The following is a 21852-nucleotide window of genomic DNA, read 5'->3' as shown; positions in this document are numbered from 1 at the left end:
GAAGGGACGACCAGGGATGTTCTCTGTTTAGTGAGTCCTCCAGATCAGAGGCAGTAGGGATGACCAGGGATGTTCTCTGTTTAGTGAGTCCTCCAGATCAGAGGCAGTAGGGATGACCAGGGATGTTCTCTGTTTATTGAGTCCTCCAGATCAGAGGCAGTAGGGATGACCAGGGATGTTCTCTGTTTAGTGAGTCCTCCAGATCAGAGGCAGTAGGGATGACCAGGGATGTTCTCTTGATAAGTGTGTGCGTTAGACCATTTTCCTGTCCTGCTAAGAATTCAAAATGTAACAAGTACTTTTGGGTGTGAGGGAAAATGTATCGAGTAAAAGTACACTACTTTCTTTAGGAATGTAGTAAAGTAAAAGTAAAAGTTGTAAAAAATATAAATAGTAAAGTAAAGTACAGATACTTTAAAGTACTACTTAAGTCGTTTTTTTGGGGGGGTATTTTTACATAAGTACTTTACACCATTGTGTATATGTAGAATTCTTGTGTACAAATAATGTTACAATAACAACCTGATAGTCTACCAACTTCAGCACCTTCAATAGTCCACTCATAAAATTCAGGACCCAGGAACTAATCCTTTATACCAATTCAGGACCCAGGAACTAATCCTTTATACCAATTCAGAGCCCAGGAACGAATCCCGTATATCTGACGTCATCATAGATCAGCCCCTTCACTGACAAGTTCAATAAGAAACAATCTCTGGTTCAATGTCCATCTGAGCCGTTTGGAAAGTAAAGATGTTATTTAATAAAGAAGTGTTAATTAATGCGTTCACAGAGAATAAGAAAGCCCTGTTGTTAGCTGGAGGCGCTGGTCTTACTGCTGTCGGACTAGGATTGGGGTATAAGTATTTTCTCAAGCCGGAGAAAGTTGTCCGTGTTGGAGTTGTGTCACAGCTGCTCATTCACCCACTGAAGTCGGGGAAAGCCGTGTCCGTGGCTCTTGCAGAATGTCAACAGATTGGTTTGAAGTACGGCGAACTACAAGATCGGTCTGTAGCTGTTTATTTTTTATAACTGTAAATTAATGCTCATGAGTTTAGGCTAATGTTGGCCGACACCGCTTGAATTGGTGACACATATCGATACGTGTAAGTGATTATCAATGATTTATAGGCGTCAGTACTACTTTTACACACTGTTATGGCCATTGCAGTTCTGGACTTGACGGTTTATTGACTCCAGACCCACAGGCCACAGTCTGGTCGTAGCCTACGCTAGATAACTCTGATTAAAACAATCACAGATACTCACTGTCAGGACATGGAAAGAGAGCGAACAATGCCAGCATGGAAATATAACAGATATGCAGTGTCCAGCGCCCTGCCCTTAAATACATGTCATTTTGTCCTTGAAACATTTTAATTTATACTGCACAATTCTGTTAATTCCTATGGCGTAGTGCTCCATACCAATATGGATGACCAGAGGCTTCGGTGCAAAGTCCAATACATATAGCAAACAGCAATCCAGGGTTTATATAGATCACTGGTGGTTATCATGTTGAACAAATTGCATGTTCAACCACAACAATAAATTGCATGTTCAACCACAACAATAAATTGCATGTTCAACCACAACAATAAATTGCATGTTTGTCCGTTTTTGAATCAGGAGGCCCCTCTGTGTCATCATCCAAACTTGTCAGGGAGGTTGTGGTTGGTTGTAACCCCTCCAGCATTGCCAGGTCAAGCAAACATTTCTAAAACCAATGACCACTGAAAATCTGCCCAAAAAAGGCCTGAAAACCAGCACAATTATTTTATTTTCACAGCAAGAGGAGTTGCCATATTTTATACAATAAACCCATTTTTCCACAACGTTATCGAGCCAATTTAAAAATGAATATCATAGAAACTTGTAACAACTTTAGAAGCAACTTTGTCTTTCCTCAAAATAATAATTATTGCAAGCTATAAAATTACATAATAAAGGAATTTAAATATGTGGCAAGAGAAAATATAATTTATTAAACTCGCCAGATCATTTTCCATCTTTTGACTGTTATGATGATGCAATACGTCACAAGGGGGTATATGGCCAATATACCACGGCTAAGAGCTGTTTTTAAGCATGACGCTACGCAGATGTAACAGTATAGCTTCCGTCCCTCTCTTCGCCCCAACCTGGGCTCGAACCAGGGACCCTCTGCACACATCAACAACTGACACCACCACGAAGCATCGTTACCCATCGCTCCACAAAAGCCGCTCTGCAAAGGGGAACAACTACTTCAAGGTCTCGGAGCGAGTGACGTCACCCGATTGAAACGCTGTTAGCGCGCACCACCGCTAACTAGCTAGCCATTTCACACCAATTACACAGAGTGCCTGGACACAGCCCTTAGCCGTGGTATATTGGCCTTATATCACAAACCCCCCGAGGTGCCTTATTGCTATTATAAACTGGTTACCAACGTAATTAGAACAGTAAAGATAATTGTTTTGTCATACCCGTGGTTATACGGTCTGATATACCACGGCTTTCAGCCAATCAGCATTCAGGGCTTTAACCAGGTTGATAATTGTAAATAAATTTCCTTTGCGCATGTTGGATAGCTATAGATAAATCCGACAGGAGAGTTTGAGTGTTGAAAGTTAGTTAGAGGACCTCAATCTCTGAGCGTGAAACACTTGGATGAACATAAAAAAAACCCCCCGAATGTTAGGCTTTTTTTTTTCTGGCAATTGTGCCGTTTTTATTATTTGCCAGATGTTAAGACTATAAACCGTTATAAAAATGGCCCATTTGCGAGATTGACTTGTCGTTTTCAATAGACATAGGCTATTGATTAAAATCTGGGTTTATGATTGTAATTCAGTTTTGCCAGGGTTTGAGTAGATTAAAGGCAGGTAGCCTATAGCCCCTGATAGGGCCCTACATCTCATTTCAGATAGCCTACAGTAACCTAGACGAGACAGTGTACCAGAACATTTTGGAGTTTGTGCTACGGGGTACAAATTTCTGTTTGTGCAAAAACTGTCATCAAGGTAACGGGGTGGCTACTTTGAAGAATCTCAAATATAAAATATATTTTGATTTGTTTAACACTTTTTTTTGTTTGTTTACTACATGATTCCATATGTGTTATTTCATAGTTTTGATGTCTTCACTATTATTCTACAATGTAGATAATAGTAAAAATAAAGAAACCCTTGAATGAACAGGCGTGTCCAAACTTTTGACTAGTAAGTGTATGTAGACAGTTTAGTGCCTAAAATAAGGGGATAAATTCATGTCAATGGGACTGACACTTCAGAAAAAACTTCCTTTTGGGACTGTCTGTTGTTCCATGTAGTGAATCTGTTATTCAATGTGTTTCTATGGGCTAATAGCAGTAATCTGTTATTCAATGTGTTTCTATGGGCTAATAGCAGTAATCTGTTATTCAATGTGTTTCTATTGGCTAATAGCAGTAATCTGTTATTCAATGTGTTTCTATGGGCTAATAGCAGTAATCTGTTATTCAATGTGTTTCTATGGGCTAATAGCAGTAATCTGTTATTCAATGTGTTTCTATGGGCTAATAGCAGTAAGGACTATCTGTTATTCAATGTGTTTCTATGGGCTAATAGCAGTAATCTGTTATTTAATGTGTTTCTATGGGCTAAATAGCAGTAATGCCAAATTCAATGTTTCATCTAATAAGGTTATGTATTCGTTGATACCTTAAGGGGTCTTAAAATTCAAAGTCAAATAGTCATGGCTCAGTTGGTAGAGCATGGTGTGTGCAACGCCAGGGTTGTGGGTTCGATTCCCACGGGGGACCAGTACGGGAAAAAAAAAATCTATTAAATGTATGCATTCACTACTGTAAGTCACTCTGGATAAGAGTGTCTGATTAAAATGTAAATGTAAAATGTAAATGTTAGCTTAGAGCCCCCCTCCTCCCCTTGCTTAGACTCTAGGGTTAAAGGTTAACTACACCCAAAAATCAACATTTCTCAGGTTTTTCCCAGACCCCATGGTGTGGTTTAAGCATTGTTGTGGACTTAAAACATCCAATTTGGTTGTTTTTCGATTTAAAAAAGTTTTTTTGTTTTGTTTTTTTAAGAGCGAAAACCTGATAATGTGGGTTATTTACTTCATTTTTTGTTTTAATAAAATACATATTTTGAAGAACAAACATCATTGTGGCAATTCATATCTTGCAGTAAAACTGTACATAACATTTTCTTCTCAAGAGAACAGACTAAATGTTAAGGGATAAATGTTCTCTTACTTAGAAAATACTCTTAGTTATATAGACAATATCCAAAACTAACAATACATAGAATTTATACAATTTCAGTCATTTTAAATCGTAAAGTTGTGTCTTTCTTTCAACACAATATCACAACAAATGTTTCCAATCTGGCTAGGTGAACTCGATTTAAAGTTTTCAATAATTTCACTGTGTATTTCAGATAAAATCAAGGCATTAGAATGTTCCAGAATAAAGCTTTACACTGTAAACATATTGGATCTGTATTATGTATCAGACTGCCGCTTTACACTGTAAACATATTGGATCTGTATTCTGTAACAGACTGCCGCTTTACACTGTAAACATATTGGATCTGTATTCTGTAACAGACTGCCGCTTTACACTGTAAACATATTGGATCAGACTGCTGCTTTACACTGTAAACATATTGGATCTGTATTCTGTATCAGACTGCTGCTTTACACTGTAAACATATAGGATCTGTATTATGTAACAGACTGCCGCTTTACACTGTAAACATATTGGATCTGTATTATGTATCAGACTGCCGCTTTACACTGTAAACATATTGGATCTGTATTATGTATCAGACTGCTGCTTTACACTGTAAACATATTGGATCTGTATTATGTATCAGACTGCCACTTTACACTGTAAACATATTGGATCTGTATTATGTATCAGACTGCTGCTTTACACTGTAAACATATTGGATCTGTATTATGTAACAGACTGCCGCTTTACACTGTAAACATATTGGATCTGTATTCTGTAACAGACTGCCACTTTACACTGTAAACATATTGGATCTGTATTCTGTAACAGACTGCTGCTTTACACTGTAAACATATTGGATCTGTATTCTGTAACAGACTGCCACTTTACACTGTAAACATATTGGATCTGTATTCTGTAACAGACTGCCGCTTTACACTGTAAACATATTGGATCTGTATTATGTAATAGATTGCTGCTTTACACTGTAAACATATTGATTCTGTTTTATAACAGACTGCTGCTTTACACTGTAAACATATTGGATCTGTATTATGTATCAGACTGCAGAGTTACTCTTCAGCGTGGTGAAGAAAAAAAAGAAACTATTTTACAATAAAGCAGTAACGTAACAATATGGAAAAAGTGAAAGGGTCTGAATACTTTCTGAATGCACTGTATATCGAATTAATTTAATGTATGGTTTTGCACAATATTCTAAACATTTGTATCGCAAGAATCAAGATTTTGTTATTTTGTAGTTTTTCTGAGCGTTTACGTCCACTTGTTCTCATGTTGTCTTTTTGGTCTCCTTCACTCCTCTGTGCTGTGCAACTTCACATTTACACCAGAGATTATATATAATATAACGACAGATGCTCATGTCTCCGCCCCAAAGGCGGGAAGGCAGGCGACCAAGCTTCTTGACTTTTTTTTTTCTTTCTTCTTCTGCACATTTTAGACTGGCCTTTTTATTGTCCCCAGCACAAGGTGCACCTGTGTAATGATCATACTGTTTAATCAGCTTCTTGATAGGCCACAACTGTCATGTGGAAGGATTATCTTGGCCAAAGGAGAAATGTTCACTAACAGGGATGTAAAACACATTTGTGCACAAAACATTTGAGATAAATAAATAACTTTTTTGTGCGTACGGAACATTTCTGGGATCTTTTATTTCAGCTCATGAAACACGGGACCAACACTTTACATGTTGCGTTTATATTTTTATACAGTACCAGTCAAAAGTTTGGACACCTACTCATTCAAGGGTTTTTCTTTATCTTTACTATTTTCTACATTGTAGAATAATCGTGAAAACATCCAAACTATGAAATAACACATATGGAATCATGTAGTAACCAAAAAAAGTGTTCAACAAATCAAAATATATTTGAGATTCTTCAAAGTAGCCACGCTTTGCCTTGATGACAGCTTTAACCAATCGGGAGGCCCCGTGGACATTTTTATTCTAACGTCTTCAAACTTGCGTGTTTTTTGTTAAGATGAATTACCATAATGTAAACGTGATTTCTGTCATTCTGAGTACCATGGGTGGACGCCCTAATCATGTTAAACACCCAGTGGATATGGGTCCTGTTACACTTCCTCAAATGTCCTGTAAATTTAAAATTGATGCTGATCAAGGCAGCATAGTGGCGAACGCTGCGCTGTGTTGTGCCTGTCGTACACAGCTAATGTAGTAACTGTAAGTCACTCTGGATAATGCTGTGTTTTGCTGCAGGCACTGGCTGGTCATCACTGAGGATGGTAATTTCGTGACAGGCAGACAGGAGCCTCGCCTTGTTCTCGTATCTCTGACCAGCGAGGGGGGGCAGACGTGTCTGAACGGACCAGACATGGAGGAGCTCAGGTTCCCCCTACTGCAGCCCGACAACCCTGTCATCGACTGCAGGTATGTGTTACTAATGACATGCCACTGGCTCTGAGTGAAGCCAGTGTGTCTATGTATGCGGATGACTCAACACTATACACGTCAGCTACTACAGCGACTGAAATGACTGCAACACTCAACAAAGAGCTGCAGTTAGTTTCAGAATGGGTGGCAAGGAATAAGTTAGTCCTAAATATTTATAAAACTGAAAGCATTGTATTTGGGACAAATCATTCACTAAATCCTTAACCTCAACTAAATATTGTAATGAATCATGTGGAAATTGAGCAAGTTGAGGTGAATAAACTGCTTGGAGTAACCCTGGATTGTGAACTGTCATGGTCAAAACATATTGATACAACAGTAGCTAAGATGGGGAGAAGTCTGTCTATAATAAAGCACTGCTCTGCCTTCTAAACAACACTATCAACAAGGCAGGTCCTACAGGCCCTAGTTTCTACCTTCTTAACAACACTATCAACAAGGCAGGTCCTACAGGCCCTAGTTTCTACCTTCTTAACAGCACTATCAACAAGGCAGGTCCTACAGGCCCTAGTTTCTACCTTCTTAACAACACTATCAACAAGGCAGGTCCTACAGGCCCTAGTTTTGTCTCACCTTATGGAACAGCGGGGACTGTGAAGAAACACAAACATTGGTACAGACACACACATACACACACACACACACACACACACACACACGATAACATACACACATGTACACATGGATTTTGTGTTGTTGAGTAGGGGCCTGTCGGCACACACTTAATGTGTTGTGACATGTATTGTAGTTAGGGCTGTCCCCGACTAAAAAAATATCTTGGTCGAACAAGAAGCGTCTATTCTTCTTCTTCTTTATTCTATATAGTGTCTTAACTCTTCTGTCTGTGTCAACAGGAAGTGTCTTAACTCTTCCGTCTGTGTCAACAGGAAGTGTCTTAACTCTTCCGTCTGTGTCAACAGGAAGTGTCTTAACTCTTCTGTCTGTGTCCCAGAGTGTTTAGTACAGACATCCAGGGCAGGGACTGTGGAGACGAGGCGTCTAGCTGGCTGACCCGCTACCTGGGGGCAGGTAAAACCTATCGCCTGGTGCACTTTGAACCCCACATGACACACAGGAGATCAGCGGATAACGAGCCTCTCTTTCCTCGCAATGAAAAGGTAACAGCTCTGTTGGTGGATAGATTTAATATATTTATTATGATCATTCAAAGTAGAAGGCTGCTCCAGCCAGAGAGAAAATTTGCAAATGTTAAAGTGATCAAGGATAGAACACAAAAGGTTTGTTTCCGTTGTGGTTCTCTTATGACCTAGTTATCACCTTATGACTTAGTTGATGGGTTTTTATTAACATAGTAAAGTTATGCTTATTCCACGTTTGCATTCCTCCCTTTTTAAAAGAGGTCTTCTGACCTCAGTGGGACTTCAGTACAGGACTGAGATCAATACTACATCGGCTCTGACGCTCGTCGGATGTGACAGGGCTTTGAAACTATCACGGATTACAAATGGAAACCCAGCCGCGAGCTGCCAAGTCACGCGAGCATATCAGACGAGCTAAATTCCTTCTATACTCGCTTCGAAGCAAGAAACGCTTGAACCTTGCATGAGAGCACCAGCTGTTCCGGACGACTTTGTGATCTTTCTCTCTGTAGCCCATGTGAGTAAAACCTTTAAACCGATTAACATTCACAAGGCCGAGGGGGCCAGATGGATTACCAGGTTGCATACTCAGAACATACGCTGACCAGATGTCAAGTGTCTTCACTGACATTTTCAACCTCTCCCTGATTGAGTCTGTAATACCAACATGTTTCAAGCAGACCACCATAGTCCCTGTGCCCAAGAACACGAAGGTAACCTGTCTAAATGACTATCGCCCCGTAGCACTCACGTCCGTAGCCATGAAGTGCTTTGAAAGGCTGGTAATGGGTCACATCAACACCATGATCCCAGAAACACTAGACCCACTCCAATTTGCATACCGCCCCAACAGATCCACAGATGACGCAATCTCTATTGCTGTCCACACTGCCCTTTCACACCTGGACAAAAGGAACACCTATGTGAGAATGCTGTTCATTGACTACAGCTCAGCGTTCAACACCATAGTGCCCTCAAAGCTCATCACTAATCTCAGGACCTAAACACCTCCCTCTGAAACTGGATCCTGGACTTCCTGACGGGCCGCCCCCAGGTGGTGAGGGTAGGTAGCAACACATCCGCCACGCTGATCCTCAACACTGGAGCTCCCCAGGGGTGTGTGCTTAGTCCCCTCCTCTACTCCCTGTTCACCCACGACTGAGTGTCCACATCACTAAGGAATTAACATGGTCCACACACACCAGTACAGTCGTGAAGAAGACACAAAAACACCTTTACCCCTCAGTATTGCGGACGTTATTACTTTACAGGAGAGGCATTTGAACGTTAAAAAAAAAAAAAATTGATCAAAATGTGCCTTTTAATAACAAACCTGTATGTAATCTGTACATATAAATACAATGTGAAATCACTAAGCTGTTTAGACACAGATAAAATACAGAATCTTGCCTAGCTGTGATTGGTTGAGATAATATGGGGGCTGGGACATTCAGGAGAAAGAGTGTCCATTCTGTCACTCAAAGCTTCTCTGTCAATTTGGCACTTCCTGGTCTCCGTTACCGTGGATATTTGAAAGATCCATCGGATTTACTGAACCAAAGTTTCTCAAAGCATCTTATGATATATGCCTAGATCTAGACAGTATTTTTACCTAAGCCTTTGTTTGTTTACTTTTTTTAAAATATATATAATTGTAGGCTACTACCTTTTTAGCGCTTGAAGTTAATAAAGTATTTTATTGTTGAAATCTTTGGGGGGGGGGGGGGTTTAAGCACTACCTCACATCATTAGCACTTGGCCCCATTCGCTTGTGTTCCAATGTGTTGTTTCTTGTTGTTGTTGTCTAGATAGTGTACCCTGACCTTTTGGTTCTGTCATGTTGTTGTCTAGATAGTGTACCCTGACCTTTTGGCCCTGTCATGTTGTTGTCTAGATAGTGTACCCTGACCTTTTGGTCCTGTCATGTTGTTGTCTAGATAGTGTACCCTGACCTTTTGGTTCTGTCATGTTGTTTCCTAGATAGTGTACCCTGACCTTTTGGTCCTGTCATGTTGTTTCCTAGATAGTGTACCCTGACCTTTTGGTCCTGTCATGTTGTTGTCTAGATAGTGTACCCTGACCTTTTGGTTCTGTCATGTTGTTGTTGTTGTCTAGATAGTGTACCCTGACCTTTGGCCCTGTCATGTTGTCTAGATAGTGTACCCTGACCTTTGGCCCTGTCATGTTGTCTAGATAGTGTACCCTGACCTTTTGGTTCTGTCATGTTGTTGTTGTCTAGATAGTGTACCCTGACCTTTTGGTTCTGTCATGTTGTTATTGTCTAGATAGTGTACCCTGACCTTTTGGTTCTGTCATGTTGTTGTTGTCTAGATAGTGTACCCTGACCTTGGCCCGATCATGCTGCTGTCTGAAGCCTCTGTGAAGGACTTGAGCAGTCGGCTGGAGAAGGAGGTGACCGTGGCCCGGTTCCGACCCAGCATCGTTGTCAGTGATTGTGAGGCTTTTGATGAGGTACAGTTTTATTGCTTTCAGCTTTATCAACACGCACAACATCAAACACACATCACACAACATCAACACATCAACCAACATCAAACGACATCAACACATCACACACACATCAACACATCACACACACATCAAACAACATCCACACCAATCACACATCATACTTCAACACACATCAACACATCACACACACATCAAACAACATCCACACCAATCACACATCATACTTCAACCAACATCAAACACACATCAACACAACATCAAACAACATCCACACCAATCACACATCATACTTCAACCAACACCAAACACACAACAACACACATTAACACAACATCACACATCAACCAACATCAAACAACATCAACACACACACATAACACAACATCACACATCAAACAACACCAAACAACATCACACACACATCAACACACATAACACAACATCCACACCAATCACACATCATACTTCAAACAATATCACATATATAGTTTTTGTAAATGTTGTTAATTCTATAATTTGAGGAGGTTTAACTGGTATATCCAGAGTTCCTATGTTATTCTACATGTCATTCTATGGGGTATATCCTAGTCTTTTGAGGCTTGAAGTGGACTCCAGTAATTCCACTTAGTCATATCTTTTATTCCAGTGTGTTGTGGTTTTAGGATAGTAATTCTATTCCCATAACGTTAACTTAATCTTCCTCTTGGGTTAGGATTCTTGGGAAGATATCCAGATTGGCAATGTGCGGCTGCACCGCGTGATGGCGTGTGGAAGGTAATGTGGTCTCAACTACTGATCATCATCATCATCACAAACAAACTTCCTCCCGTTGCTATGGGCACTAGCAAGGTTTGCTATTGTCGTGACCCTGTGTGTATATAATATATAATATATATATATAATATAGTCACCCTGTGTTTATATAACATAGTCACCCTGTGTTTATATAACATAGTGACCCTGTGTTTATATAACATAGTGACCCTGTGTTTATATAACATAGTGACCCTGTGTTTATATAACATAGTGACCCTGTGTTTATATAATATAGTCACCCTGTGTTTATATAACATAGTGACCCTGTGTTTATATAACATAGTGACCCTGTGTTTATATAACATAGTCACCCTGTGTTTATATAACATAGTGACCCTGTGTTTATATAATATAGTCACCCTGTGTTTATATAACATAGTGACCCTGTGTTTATATAACATAGTGACCCTGTGTTTATATAATATATAATATATATATAATATAGTCACCCTGTGTTTATATAACATAGTGACCCTGTGTTTATATAACATAGTGACCCTGTGTTTATATAATATATAATATATATATATAATATAGTCACCCTGTGTTTATATAACATAGTGACCCTGTGTTTATATAATATATAATATATATATATAACATAGTGACCCTGTGTTTATATAATATAGTGACCCTGTGTTTATATAACATAGTGACCCTGTGTTTATATAATATAGTGACCCTGTGTTTATATAACATAGTGACCCTGTGTTTATATAACATAGTGACCCTGTGTTTATATAATATAGTCACCCTGTGTTTATATAACATAGTGACCCTGTGTTTATATAACATAGTGACCCTGTGTTTATATAATATATAATATATATATATATAATATAGTGACCCTGTGTTTATATAATATAGTCACCCTGTGTTTATATAATATAGTGACCCTGTGTTTATATAATATAGTGACCCTGTGTTTATATAATATAGTCACCCTGTGTTTATATAATATAGTGACCCTGTGTTTATATAATATAGTGACCCTGTGTTTATATAATATATAATATATATATATAATATAGTCACCCTGTGTTTATATAATATAGTCACCCTGTGTTTATATAATATAGTGACCCTGTGTTTATATAACATAGTCACCCTGTGTTTATATAATATAGTGACCCTGTGTTTATATAACATAGTAACCCTGTGTTTATATAATATATAATATATATAATATAGTCACCCTGTGTTTATATAATATAGTGACCCTGTGTTTATATAATATAGTGACCCTGTGTTTATATAATATATAATATATATATATAACATAGTGACCCTGTGTTTATATAACATAGTGACCCTGTGTGTATATAATATATAATATATATATATATAACATAGTGACCCTGTGTTTATATAACATAGTGACCCTGTGTGTATATAATATATAATATATATATATAACATAGTGACCCTGTGTTTATATAACATAGTGACCCTGTGTGTATATAATATAGTGACCCTGTGTGTATATAATATAGTCACCCTGTGTGTATATAATATATAATATATATAATATAGTCACCCTGTGTTTATATAATATAGTGACCCTGTGTTTATATATATATATATATATATATATTATATAAACACAGGGTCACTGTATTATTGTTCGGTTCTATTTCTCAGAGTAAAATCTCTACGGACACTATGAAAGCTTAACCAAGTTTAATTTTTCCCCAGAGGATCAATACAGCTCCATTTGACAAAGACATTTTCACACAAGCACTAATATTTAACCGTTCCTCCTAGGCTGAGTCTCCTCCTTCACATCTGTACAAACATTATATATTTACTGCTGGGCAGGACACTAAGTGATACGGGCCATTAAACTTTTATTTCTCCCTTAACGTGGTCTGACCTCAACCCCCCCTCCATCACTAATCCATGGCTCTCTCCCCTTATCAATGCCTGACCTGGACCCCCTCCATCACTAATCCATGGCTCTCTCCCCTTATCAATGCCTGACCTGGACCCCCTCCATCACTAATCCATGGCTCTCTCCCCTTATCAATGCCTGACCTGGACCCCCTCCATCACTAATCCATGGCTCTCTCCCCTTATCAATGCCTGACCTGGACCCCCTCCATCACTAATCCATGGCTCTCTCCCCTTATCAATGCCTGACCTGACCTGGACCCCCTCCATCACTAATCCATGGCTCTCTCCCCTTATCAATGCCTGACCTGGACCCCCTCCATCACTAATCCATGGCTCTCTGCCCTTATCAATGCCTGACCTGACCTGGACCCCCTCCATCACTAATCCATGGCTCTCTCCCCTTATCAATGCCTGACCTGGACCCCCTCCATCACTAATCCATGGCTCTCTCCCCTTATCAATGCCTGACCTGACCTCGACCCCCTCCATCACTAATCCATGGCTCTCTCCCCTTATCAATGCCTGACCTGGACCCCCTCCATCACTAATCCATGGCTCTCTCCCCATATCAATGCCTGACCTGGACCCCCTCCATCACTAATCCATGGCTCTCTCCCCTTATCAACGCCTGACCTGGACCCCCTCCATCACTAATCCATGGCTCTCTCCCCTTATCAATGCCTGACCTGACCTGGACCCCCTCCATCACTAATCCATGGCTCTCTCCCCTTATCAATGCCTGACCTGGACCCCCTCCATCACTAATCCATGGCTCTCTCCCCTTATCAACGCCTGACCTGGACCCCTCCATCACTAATCCATGGCTCTCTCCCCTTATCAATGCCTGACCTGGACCCCCTCCATCACTAATCCATGGCTCTCTCCCCATATCAATGCCTGACCTGGACCCCCTCCATCACTAATCCATGGCTCTCTCCCCTTATCAACGCCTGCCCTGGACCCCCTCCATCACTAATCCATGGCTCTCTCCCCTTATCAATGCCTGACCTGGACCCCCTCCATCACTAATCCATGGCTCTCTCCCCTTATCAATGCCTGACCTGACCTGGACCCCCTCCATCACTAATCCATGGCTCTCTCCCCTTATCAACGCCTGACCTGGACCCCCTCCATCACTAATCCATGGCTCTCTACCCTTATCAATGCCTGACCTGACCTGGACCCCCTCCATCACTAATCCATGGCTCTCTCCCCTTATCAATGCCTGACCTGGACCCCCTCCATCACTAATCCATGGCTCTCTCCCTATATCAATGCCTGACCTGGACCCCCTCCATCACTAATCCATGGCTCTATCCCCTTATCAATGCCTGACCTGGACCCCCTCCATCACTAATCCATGGCTCTTTCCCCTTATCAATGCCTGACCTGGACCCCCTCCATCACTAATCCATGGCTCTCTCCCCTTATCAATGCCTGACCTGGACCCCCTCCATCACTAATCCATGGCTCTCTCCCCTTATCAATGCCTGACCTGGACCCCCTCCATCACTAATCCATGGCTCTCTCCCCTTATCAATGCCTGACCTGACCTGGACCCCCTCCATCACTAATCCATGGCTCTCTCCCCATATCAATGCCTGACCTGGACCCCCTCCATCACTAATCCATGGCTCTCTCCCCTTATCAAAGCCTGACCTGACCTGGACCCCCTCCATCACTAATCCATGGCTCTCTCCCCTTATCAACGCCTGACCTGGACCCCCTCCATCACTAATCCATGGCTCTCTCCCCTTATCAATGCCTGACCTGGACCCCCTCCATCACTAATCCATGGCTCTCTCCCCTTATCAATGCCTGACCTGACCTGGACCCCCTCCATCACTAATCCATGGCTCTCTCCCCTTATCAATGCCTGACCTGGACCCCCTCCATCACTAATCCATGGCTCTCTCCCCTTATCAACGCCTGACCTGGACCCCCTCCATCACTAATCCATGGCTCTCTCCCCATATCAATGCCTGACCTGGACCCCCTCCATCACTAATCCATGGCTCTCTCCCCTTATCAACGCCTGCCCTGGACCCCCTCCATCACTAATCCATGGCTCTCTCCCCTTATCAATGCCTGACCTGGACCCCCTCCATCACTAATCCATGGCTCTCTCCCCTTATCAACGCCTGACCTGGACCCCCTCCATCACTAATCCATGGCTCTCTCCCCTTATCAATGCCTGACCTGACCTGGACCCCCTCCATCACTAATCCATGGCTCTCTCCCCTTATCAATGCCTGACCTGGACCCCCTCCATCACTAATCCATGGCTCTCTCCCCTTATCAACGCCTGACCTGGACCCCTCCATCACTAATCCATGGCTCTCTCCCCTTATCAATGCCTGACCTGGACCCCCTCCATCACTAATCCATGGCTCTCTCCCCTTATCAACGCCTGCCCTGGACCCCCTCCATCACTAATCCATGGCTCTCTCCCCTTATCAATGCCTGACCTGGACCCCCTCCATCACTAATCCATGGCTCTCTCCCCTTATCAACGCCTGACCTGACCTGGACCCCCTCCATCACTAATCCATGGCTCTCTCCCCTTATCAACGCCTGACCTGGACCCCCTCCATCACTAATCCATGGCTCTCTACCCTTATCAATGCCTGACCTGACCTGGACCCCCTCCATCACTAATTCATGGCTCTCTCCCCTTATCAATGCCTGACCTGGACCCCCTCCATCACTAATCCATGGCTCTCTCCCTATATCAATGCCTGACCTGGACCCCCTCCATCACTAATCCATGGCTCTGTCCCCTTATCAATGCCTGACCTGGACCCCCTCCATCACTAATCCATGGCTCTCTCCCCTTATCAATGCCTGACCTGACCTGGACCCCCTCCATCACTAATCCATGGCTCTCTCCCCTTATCAATGCCTGACCTGGACCCCCTCCATCACTAATCCATGGCTCTCTCCCCTTATCAATGCCTGACCTGGACCCCCTCCATCACTAATCCATGGCTCTCTCCCCTTATCAATGCCTGACCTGACCTGGACCCCCTCCATCACTAATCCATGGCTCTCTCCCCTTATCAATGCCTGACCTGACCTGGACCCCCTCCATCACTAATCCATGGCTCTCTCCCCATATCAATGCCTGACCTGGACCCCCTCCATCACTAATCCATGGCTCTCTCCCCCTATCAACGCCTGACCTGACCTGGACCCCCTCCATCACTAATCCATGGCTCTCTCCCCTTATCAACGCCTGACCTGGACCCCCTCCATCACTAATCCATGGCTCTCTCCCCATATCAATGCCTGACCTGGACCCCCTCCATCACTAATCCATGGCTCTCTCCCCTTATCAATGCCTGACCTGGACCCCCTCCATCACTAATCCATGGCTCTCTACCCTTATCAATGCCTGACCTGGACCCCCTCCATCACTAATCCATGGCTCTCTCCCCATATCAATGCCTGACCTGGACCCCCTCCATCACTAATCCATGGCTCTCTCCCCTTATCAACGCCTGACCTGGACCCCCTCCATCACTAATCCATGGCTCTCTCCCCTTATCAATGCCTGACCTGACCTGGACCCCCTCCATCACTAATCCATGGCTCTCTCCCCTTATCAATGCCTGACCTGGACCCCCTCCATCACTAATCCATGGCTCTCTCCCCATATCAATGCCTGACCTGGACCCCCTCCATCACTAATCCATGGCTCTCTCCCCTTATCAATGCCTGACCTGGACCCCCTCCATCACTAATCCATGGCTCTCTCCCCTTATCAACGCCTGACCTGGACCCCCTCCATCACTAATCCATGGCTCTCTCCCCTTATCAACGCCTGCCACATGTAATCGCTTCCCTGCACTCGACACATTCCAATGCTTAGTTGCACACACTATATACCTACCTCCTATAAACCTTAACTTCTGGTGTAAACCCTCTAAACCTCAGCACTCCCTCAGTGACATGAATAAGTATATTTTCATATTCTCAGAACCCAACATTTTATATAAAACTACTATTAAGGTGTTAAGTAAAGGATGTCATCCTCATTTGTCATCCTCATCTGTCATCCTCATCAGATGCATCTCTACCACGGTTGACCCTGAAACAGGAGTCATCACCAGGAAACAGCCACTGGACACACTCAAAAGGTAACAAGAGTATCTGGCACTAAAAATATATACACTGAACAAAAAAATATAAAACGCAACATGTCAAAGTGTTGGTGCCGTGTTTCATGAGCTGAAATAAAAAGATCCCAGAAATGTTCCATACGTACAAAAAGTTTATTCATCTCAACTTTTGTGCACAAATTTGTTTTACATCCTTGTTAGTGAGCATTTCTCCCCTCGCCAAGACAATACGTCCACCTGACAGGTGTGGCATATCAAGAAGCTGATTAAACAGCATGAGCATTACACAGGTGCACCTTGTGCTGGGTACAATAAAATGCCATTATTGTGCAGTTTTGTCACACAACACAATGCCACAGATGTCAAATTATGAGGGAGTGTGCAATTGGCATGCTGGCTGCAGGAATTTTCACCAGAGCGGTTGCCAGATTATTGAATGTTCATTTCTCAACCATAAGCCGCGTCCAACTTCGTTTTTATAGAATTTGGTAGTACGTCCAACCGTTCAGCATCGTAACTGACTTCAGTGGGCAAATGCTCACCTTGGACGGCCACTGGCACGCTGGAGAAATGTGCTCTTCACGGATGAATCCTGGTTTCAACTGTACCGAGCAGATGGCAGACATGGTGGCGTGTGGGTGAGAAAGTTGCTGATGTCAACGTTGTGAACAGAGTGCCCCCATGGTGGCGGTGGGGTTATGGTATGGGCCCCATGGTGGAGGTGGGGTTATGGTATGGCCCCCATGGTGGCGGTGGGGTTATGGTATGGGCCCCATGGTGGAGGTGGGGTTATGGTATGGCCCCCATGGTGGAGGTGGGGTTATGGTATGGCCCCCATGGTGGAGGTGGGGTTATGGTATGGGCCCCATGGTGGAGGTGGGGTTATGGTATGGCCCCCATGGTGGAGGTGGGGTTATGGTATGGCCCCCATGGTGGAGGTGGGGTTATGGTATGGCCCCCATGGTGGAGGTGGGGTTATGGTATGGGCCCCATGGTGGAGGTGGGGTTATGGTATGGCCCCCATGGTGGCGGTGGGATTATGGTATGGGCCCCATGGTGGAGGTGGGGTTATGGTATGGCCCCCATGGTGGAGGTGGGGTTATGGTATGGGCCCCATGGTGGAGGTGGGGTTATGGTATAGGCCCCATGGTGGCGGTGGGGTTATGGTATGGGCCCCATGGTGGAGGTGGGGTTATGGTATGGCCCCCATGGTGGCGGTGGGATTATGGTATGGGCCCCATGGTGGAGGTGGGGTTATGGTATGGGCCCCATGGTGGAGGTGGGGTTATGGTATGGGCCCCATGGTGGCGGTGGGGTTATGGTATGGGCCCCATGGTGGCGGTGGGGTTATGGTATGGGCCCCATGGTGGAGGTGGGGTTATGGTATGGGCCCCATGGTGGAGGTGGGGTTATGGTATGGGCCCCATGGTGGAGGTGGGGTTATGGTATGGGCCCCATGGTGGAGGTGGGGTTATGGTATGGGCCCCATGGTGGCGGTGGGGTTATGGTATGGCCCCCATGGTGGCGGTGGGGTTATGGTATGGGCCCCGTGGTGGCGGTGGGGTTATGGTTTGGGGCCCATGGTGGAGGTGGGGTTATGGTATGGGCCCCGTGGTGGCGGTGGGGTTATGGTATGGGGCAGGCATAAGCTACGGACAACGAACACAATTGCATTTTATCGATGGCAGTTTGAATGCACAGAGATACCGTGACGAGATCCTGAGGCCCATTGTCGCGCCATTCATCCACCGCCATCACCTCATGTTTCAGCATGATAATGCACGGCCCCATGTCGCAAGGATCTGTACACAATTTCTGGAAGCTGAAAATGTCCCAGTTTTTCAATGGCCTGCATACTCACCAGACATGTCACCCGTTGAGCATGTTTGGGGTGCTCTGGATCGACAGCGTGTTCCAGTTCCCTCCAATATCCAACATCTAAACACAGTCATTGAAGAACAGTGGGACAACATTCCACAGACCATAATCAACAGCCTGATCAACTCTATGTGAAGGAGATGTGTCGCGCTACATGAGGCAAATGGTGGTCAGATACTGACTGGTTTTCTGATCCACAACCATACCTTGTTTTATAAAGGTATCTGTGACTAACAGATGCATATCTGTATTCCCAATCATGTGAAATCCCATAGATTAGGGCCGAATGACTTTTTTTTTTCTTCCAATGGACAGATTTCGTTATATCTTTGCGTTTTTTATATTTTTGTTCAGTGTGGGATTTGTCTGTCATTGGGTGTATTCGATATTGCAGCTTGATAGTGCAAGTAACTGCCGACTGACTGATCTACATACAAATCACCTTGCATCATAAATAAACTACTCATTATTATTATTTGAAGATCAGTCAGTCACAATTTACCCACAATGCATTACAAATGTGATTCTCTTGAAAACTGCCATCTGTGATCAAGCACAATGTGACTTCTTCTGTTTTTTTATAGAACAACTAATTGCTTATAGAAGGTAATAACCTCCTACGGTTTTATTTGCTTCCCCAGCTATCGAATGTGTGACCCATCACAGAAGAACATCTACAAGGCAGCTCCACTGTTTGGACAGATGTATATCGTCAGCAAGACTGGGTTACTCCAGGTTGGAGATGTGGTGTACAAAACCAGCCACTGAGACGGACGGAAGACTAGCTACTATAATATATGCTTTACATGTAGTAGTGCGGCGATGGCATAGATTATTAGAAAGTCACAAAATAACAAATGGAACAGAATGCGCTTTTCATATTTTGCAGTTAAGTCATTCTTTCTAAGTAAGTTGAAGATTATACAGGGGGAAAAAAATAGGAATTTGTTAAAAAAAAACCAAATCTAATTTTTATGATTGAGAACATTTGTAGTTGGTTTTAATGTGTGTTCTGTAAGAGCTAAACGTTTATCATGGAAAGGAAAACAACCAATCAAACAGTGCTTGTGTTGAGAGGGCAAGTCTACCGGGTTGCGTTCAGTTCATTAAACGTTTTACTACATTCAGTGATGGTTTTTGTTTTTTTGCGCACCATTTTTCAACAGCCTTGGTATGTTTTCTCCCATTTGGTGTGGAGGTGTGGGTGTGTGTGGAGGTGTGTGTGTGTGTGTGTGTGTGTGTGTGTGTGTGTGTGTGTGTGTGTGTGGGGAGGGGTGTGTGTGTGGGGAGGGGTGTGTGTGTGGGGAGGGGTGTGTGGGTGTGTGTGTGGGGAGGGGTGTGTGGGTGTGTGTGTGGGGAGGGGTGTGTGTGTGTGTGTGTGGGGAGGGGTGTGTGTGTGTGTGTGTGTGGGGAGGGGTGTGTGTGTGTGTGTGTGTGTGTGTGTGTGGGGAGGGGTGTGTGTGTGTGTGTGTGTGTGTGTGGAGGGGTGTGTGTGTGTGGGGAGGGGTGTGTGTGGAGGGGGGTGTGTGTGTGGGGAGGGGGGTGTGTGTGTGGGGAGGGGGGTGGGGGTGTGTGTGTGGGGAGGGGGGTGTGTGTGTGTGTGTGTGTGTGTGGGGAGGGGTGTGTGTGTGTGTGTGTGTGTGTGGGGAGGGGTGTGTGTGTGTGTGGGGAGGGGTGTGTGTGTGTGTGAGTGTGTGTGTGTGTGTGTGTGTGTGTGTGGAGGGGTGTGTGTGTGTGTGTGGAGGGGTGTGTGTGTGTGTGGAGGGGTGTGTGTGTGTGGAGGGGGGTGTGTGTGGAGGGGTGTGTGTGTGTGTGTGACCGTGGCTGCGTTTTTACACAGGCAGCCCAATTCTCATCTTTTTTTCCACTAATTGTTCTTGTGATTTAATCACAAAATATTTTTTTTCTTCACATCAGCTCTTTTCAGAGCTGATCTGATTGGCCAAAAGACCAATTTAGTGAAGAAAAAAAAAAAGATCAGAATTGGGCTGCCTGTGTAAACGCTGCCCATGATTACAACATTCTTCAACTGGTTGTTCAGAACAACACAGTTTCCATTAAAAGTTGCACGCCATTGATTCCTGTTGAACGAGACCTTGGCCTATAGCCTAAGGGGCAAGTCCTCCCCTCTAACTCTCTCCGGCACACCCACGTAACATCAACAACCAAGTGAGAGGTGAGAATATACCAGTTGTGAAGCCATAAACTAAAATTTTGTGTTCAAAAACCATATTAATAGATAAAAAAAAAATATATATATATATATATATATGTTTTGTTGCGTTTAACTGCTGAAAATCCTGTTGTCATTTCCTTAGTAGGTGACGTCAGAGGAAGTGTGGGGGAAGTGAGACCTCTGGGTGATGGACTAGTTTCCCACTGGGAATGCCGCGTTCAAAACAACTGGGATTGGGAAAACAGCTCCTACTGGGATTATTTTAATTATTTTTAATGGTCATCCAACTGGGGAATTCAAACAACATAACATTCATTTATAAAAAATACAAAAAATATATAGAATACTATGGTTTTTGAACACTATAATTTGTTTGCGAGCGTAATAGCTGTACTTTTCGTTAATGTTTGACGCAGCTTGTTTGCCATTAGCCAATCAGCGTTTCTCAACGAGTTCAAAGCACTTGAATGCATCCAACTCGTATTTACGACTTCACAACGGGTAATTACCACCTTCCCATTTGTTTTTGAACACAGCATGAGGGCACATAGGCGTCTGTCTCCAGGTTTTCGCTCCTCCCTTGTACTTGACTGATCGATTTTAAGGTAACTGATTAGTTAGGAATTCTCCTCACCTGGTTGTCTAGGCCTTAAAGGGACACAGATTGAAAGAAAATAATGCTACGTTCGTAAACAAGTGAGAATGAACCACAAGACTGATTAAAAATAATGCTACGTTCG

At 43.4% G+C, this 21852-nt stretch overlaps 1 protein-coding gene across 1 annotated transcript; it reads left to right on the top strand.

Moving 5' to 3' along the window:
- Nucleotides 1-650: 650 nt before the first annotated feature.
- marc1 (mitochondrial amidoxime reducing component 1) lies at nucleotides 651-20063 on the top strand. The gene is made up of 7 exons (XM_029712658.1): nucleotides 651-1007; nucleotides 6462-6632; nucleotides 7609-7774; nucleotides 10088-10228; nucleotides 10941-11002; nucleotides 17005-17076; nucleotides 19578-20063. Exons 1-7 carry the CDS (start codon nucleotides 754-756, stop codon nucleotides 19702-19704), a joined length of 993 nt encoding a protein of 330 aa, XP_029568518.1. The 5' UTR covers nucleotides 651-753; the 3' UTR covers nucleotides 19705-20063.
- The last annotated feature ends 1789 nt before the right edge of the window (nucleotides 20064-21852 follow it).

This window comes from Salmo trutta, chromosome 25 (assembly GCF_901001165.1).
Source record: "Salmo trutta chromosome 25, fSalTru1.1, whole genome shotgun sequence".
NCBI lineage: Eukaryota > Metazoa > Chordata > Actinopteri > Salmoniformes > Salmonidae > Salmo > Salmo trutta.
Note: the sequence above shows the minus strand (reverse complement) of the source record. Positions and strands in the feature narration are given on the sequence as shown.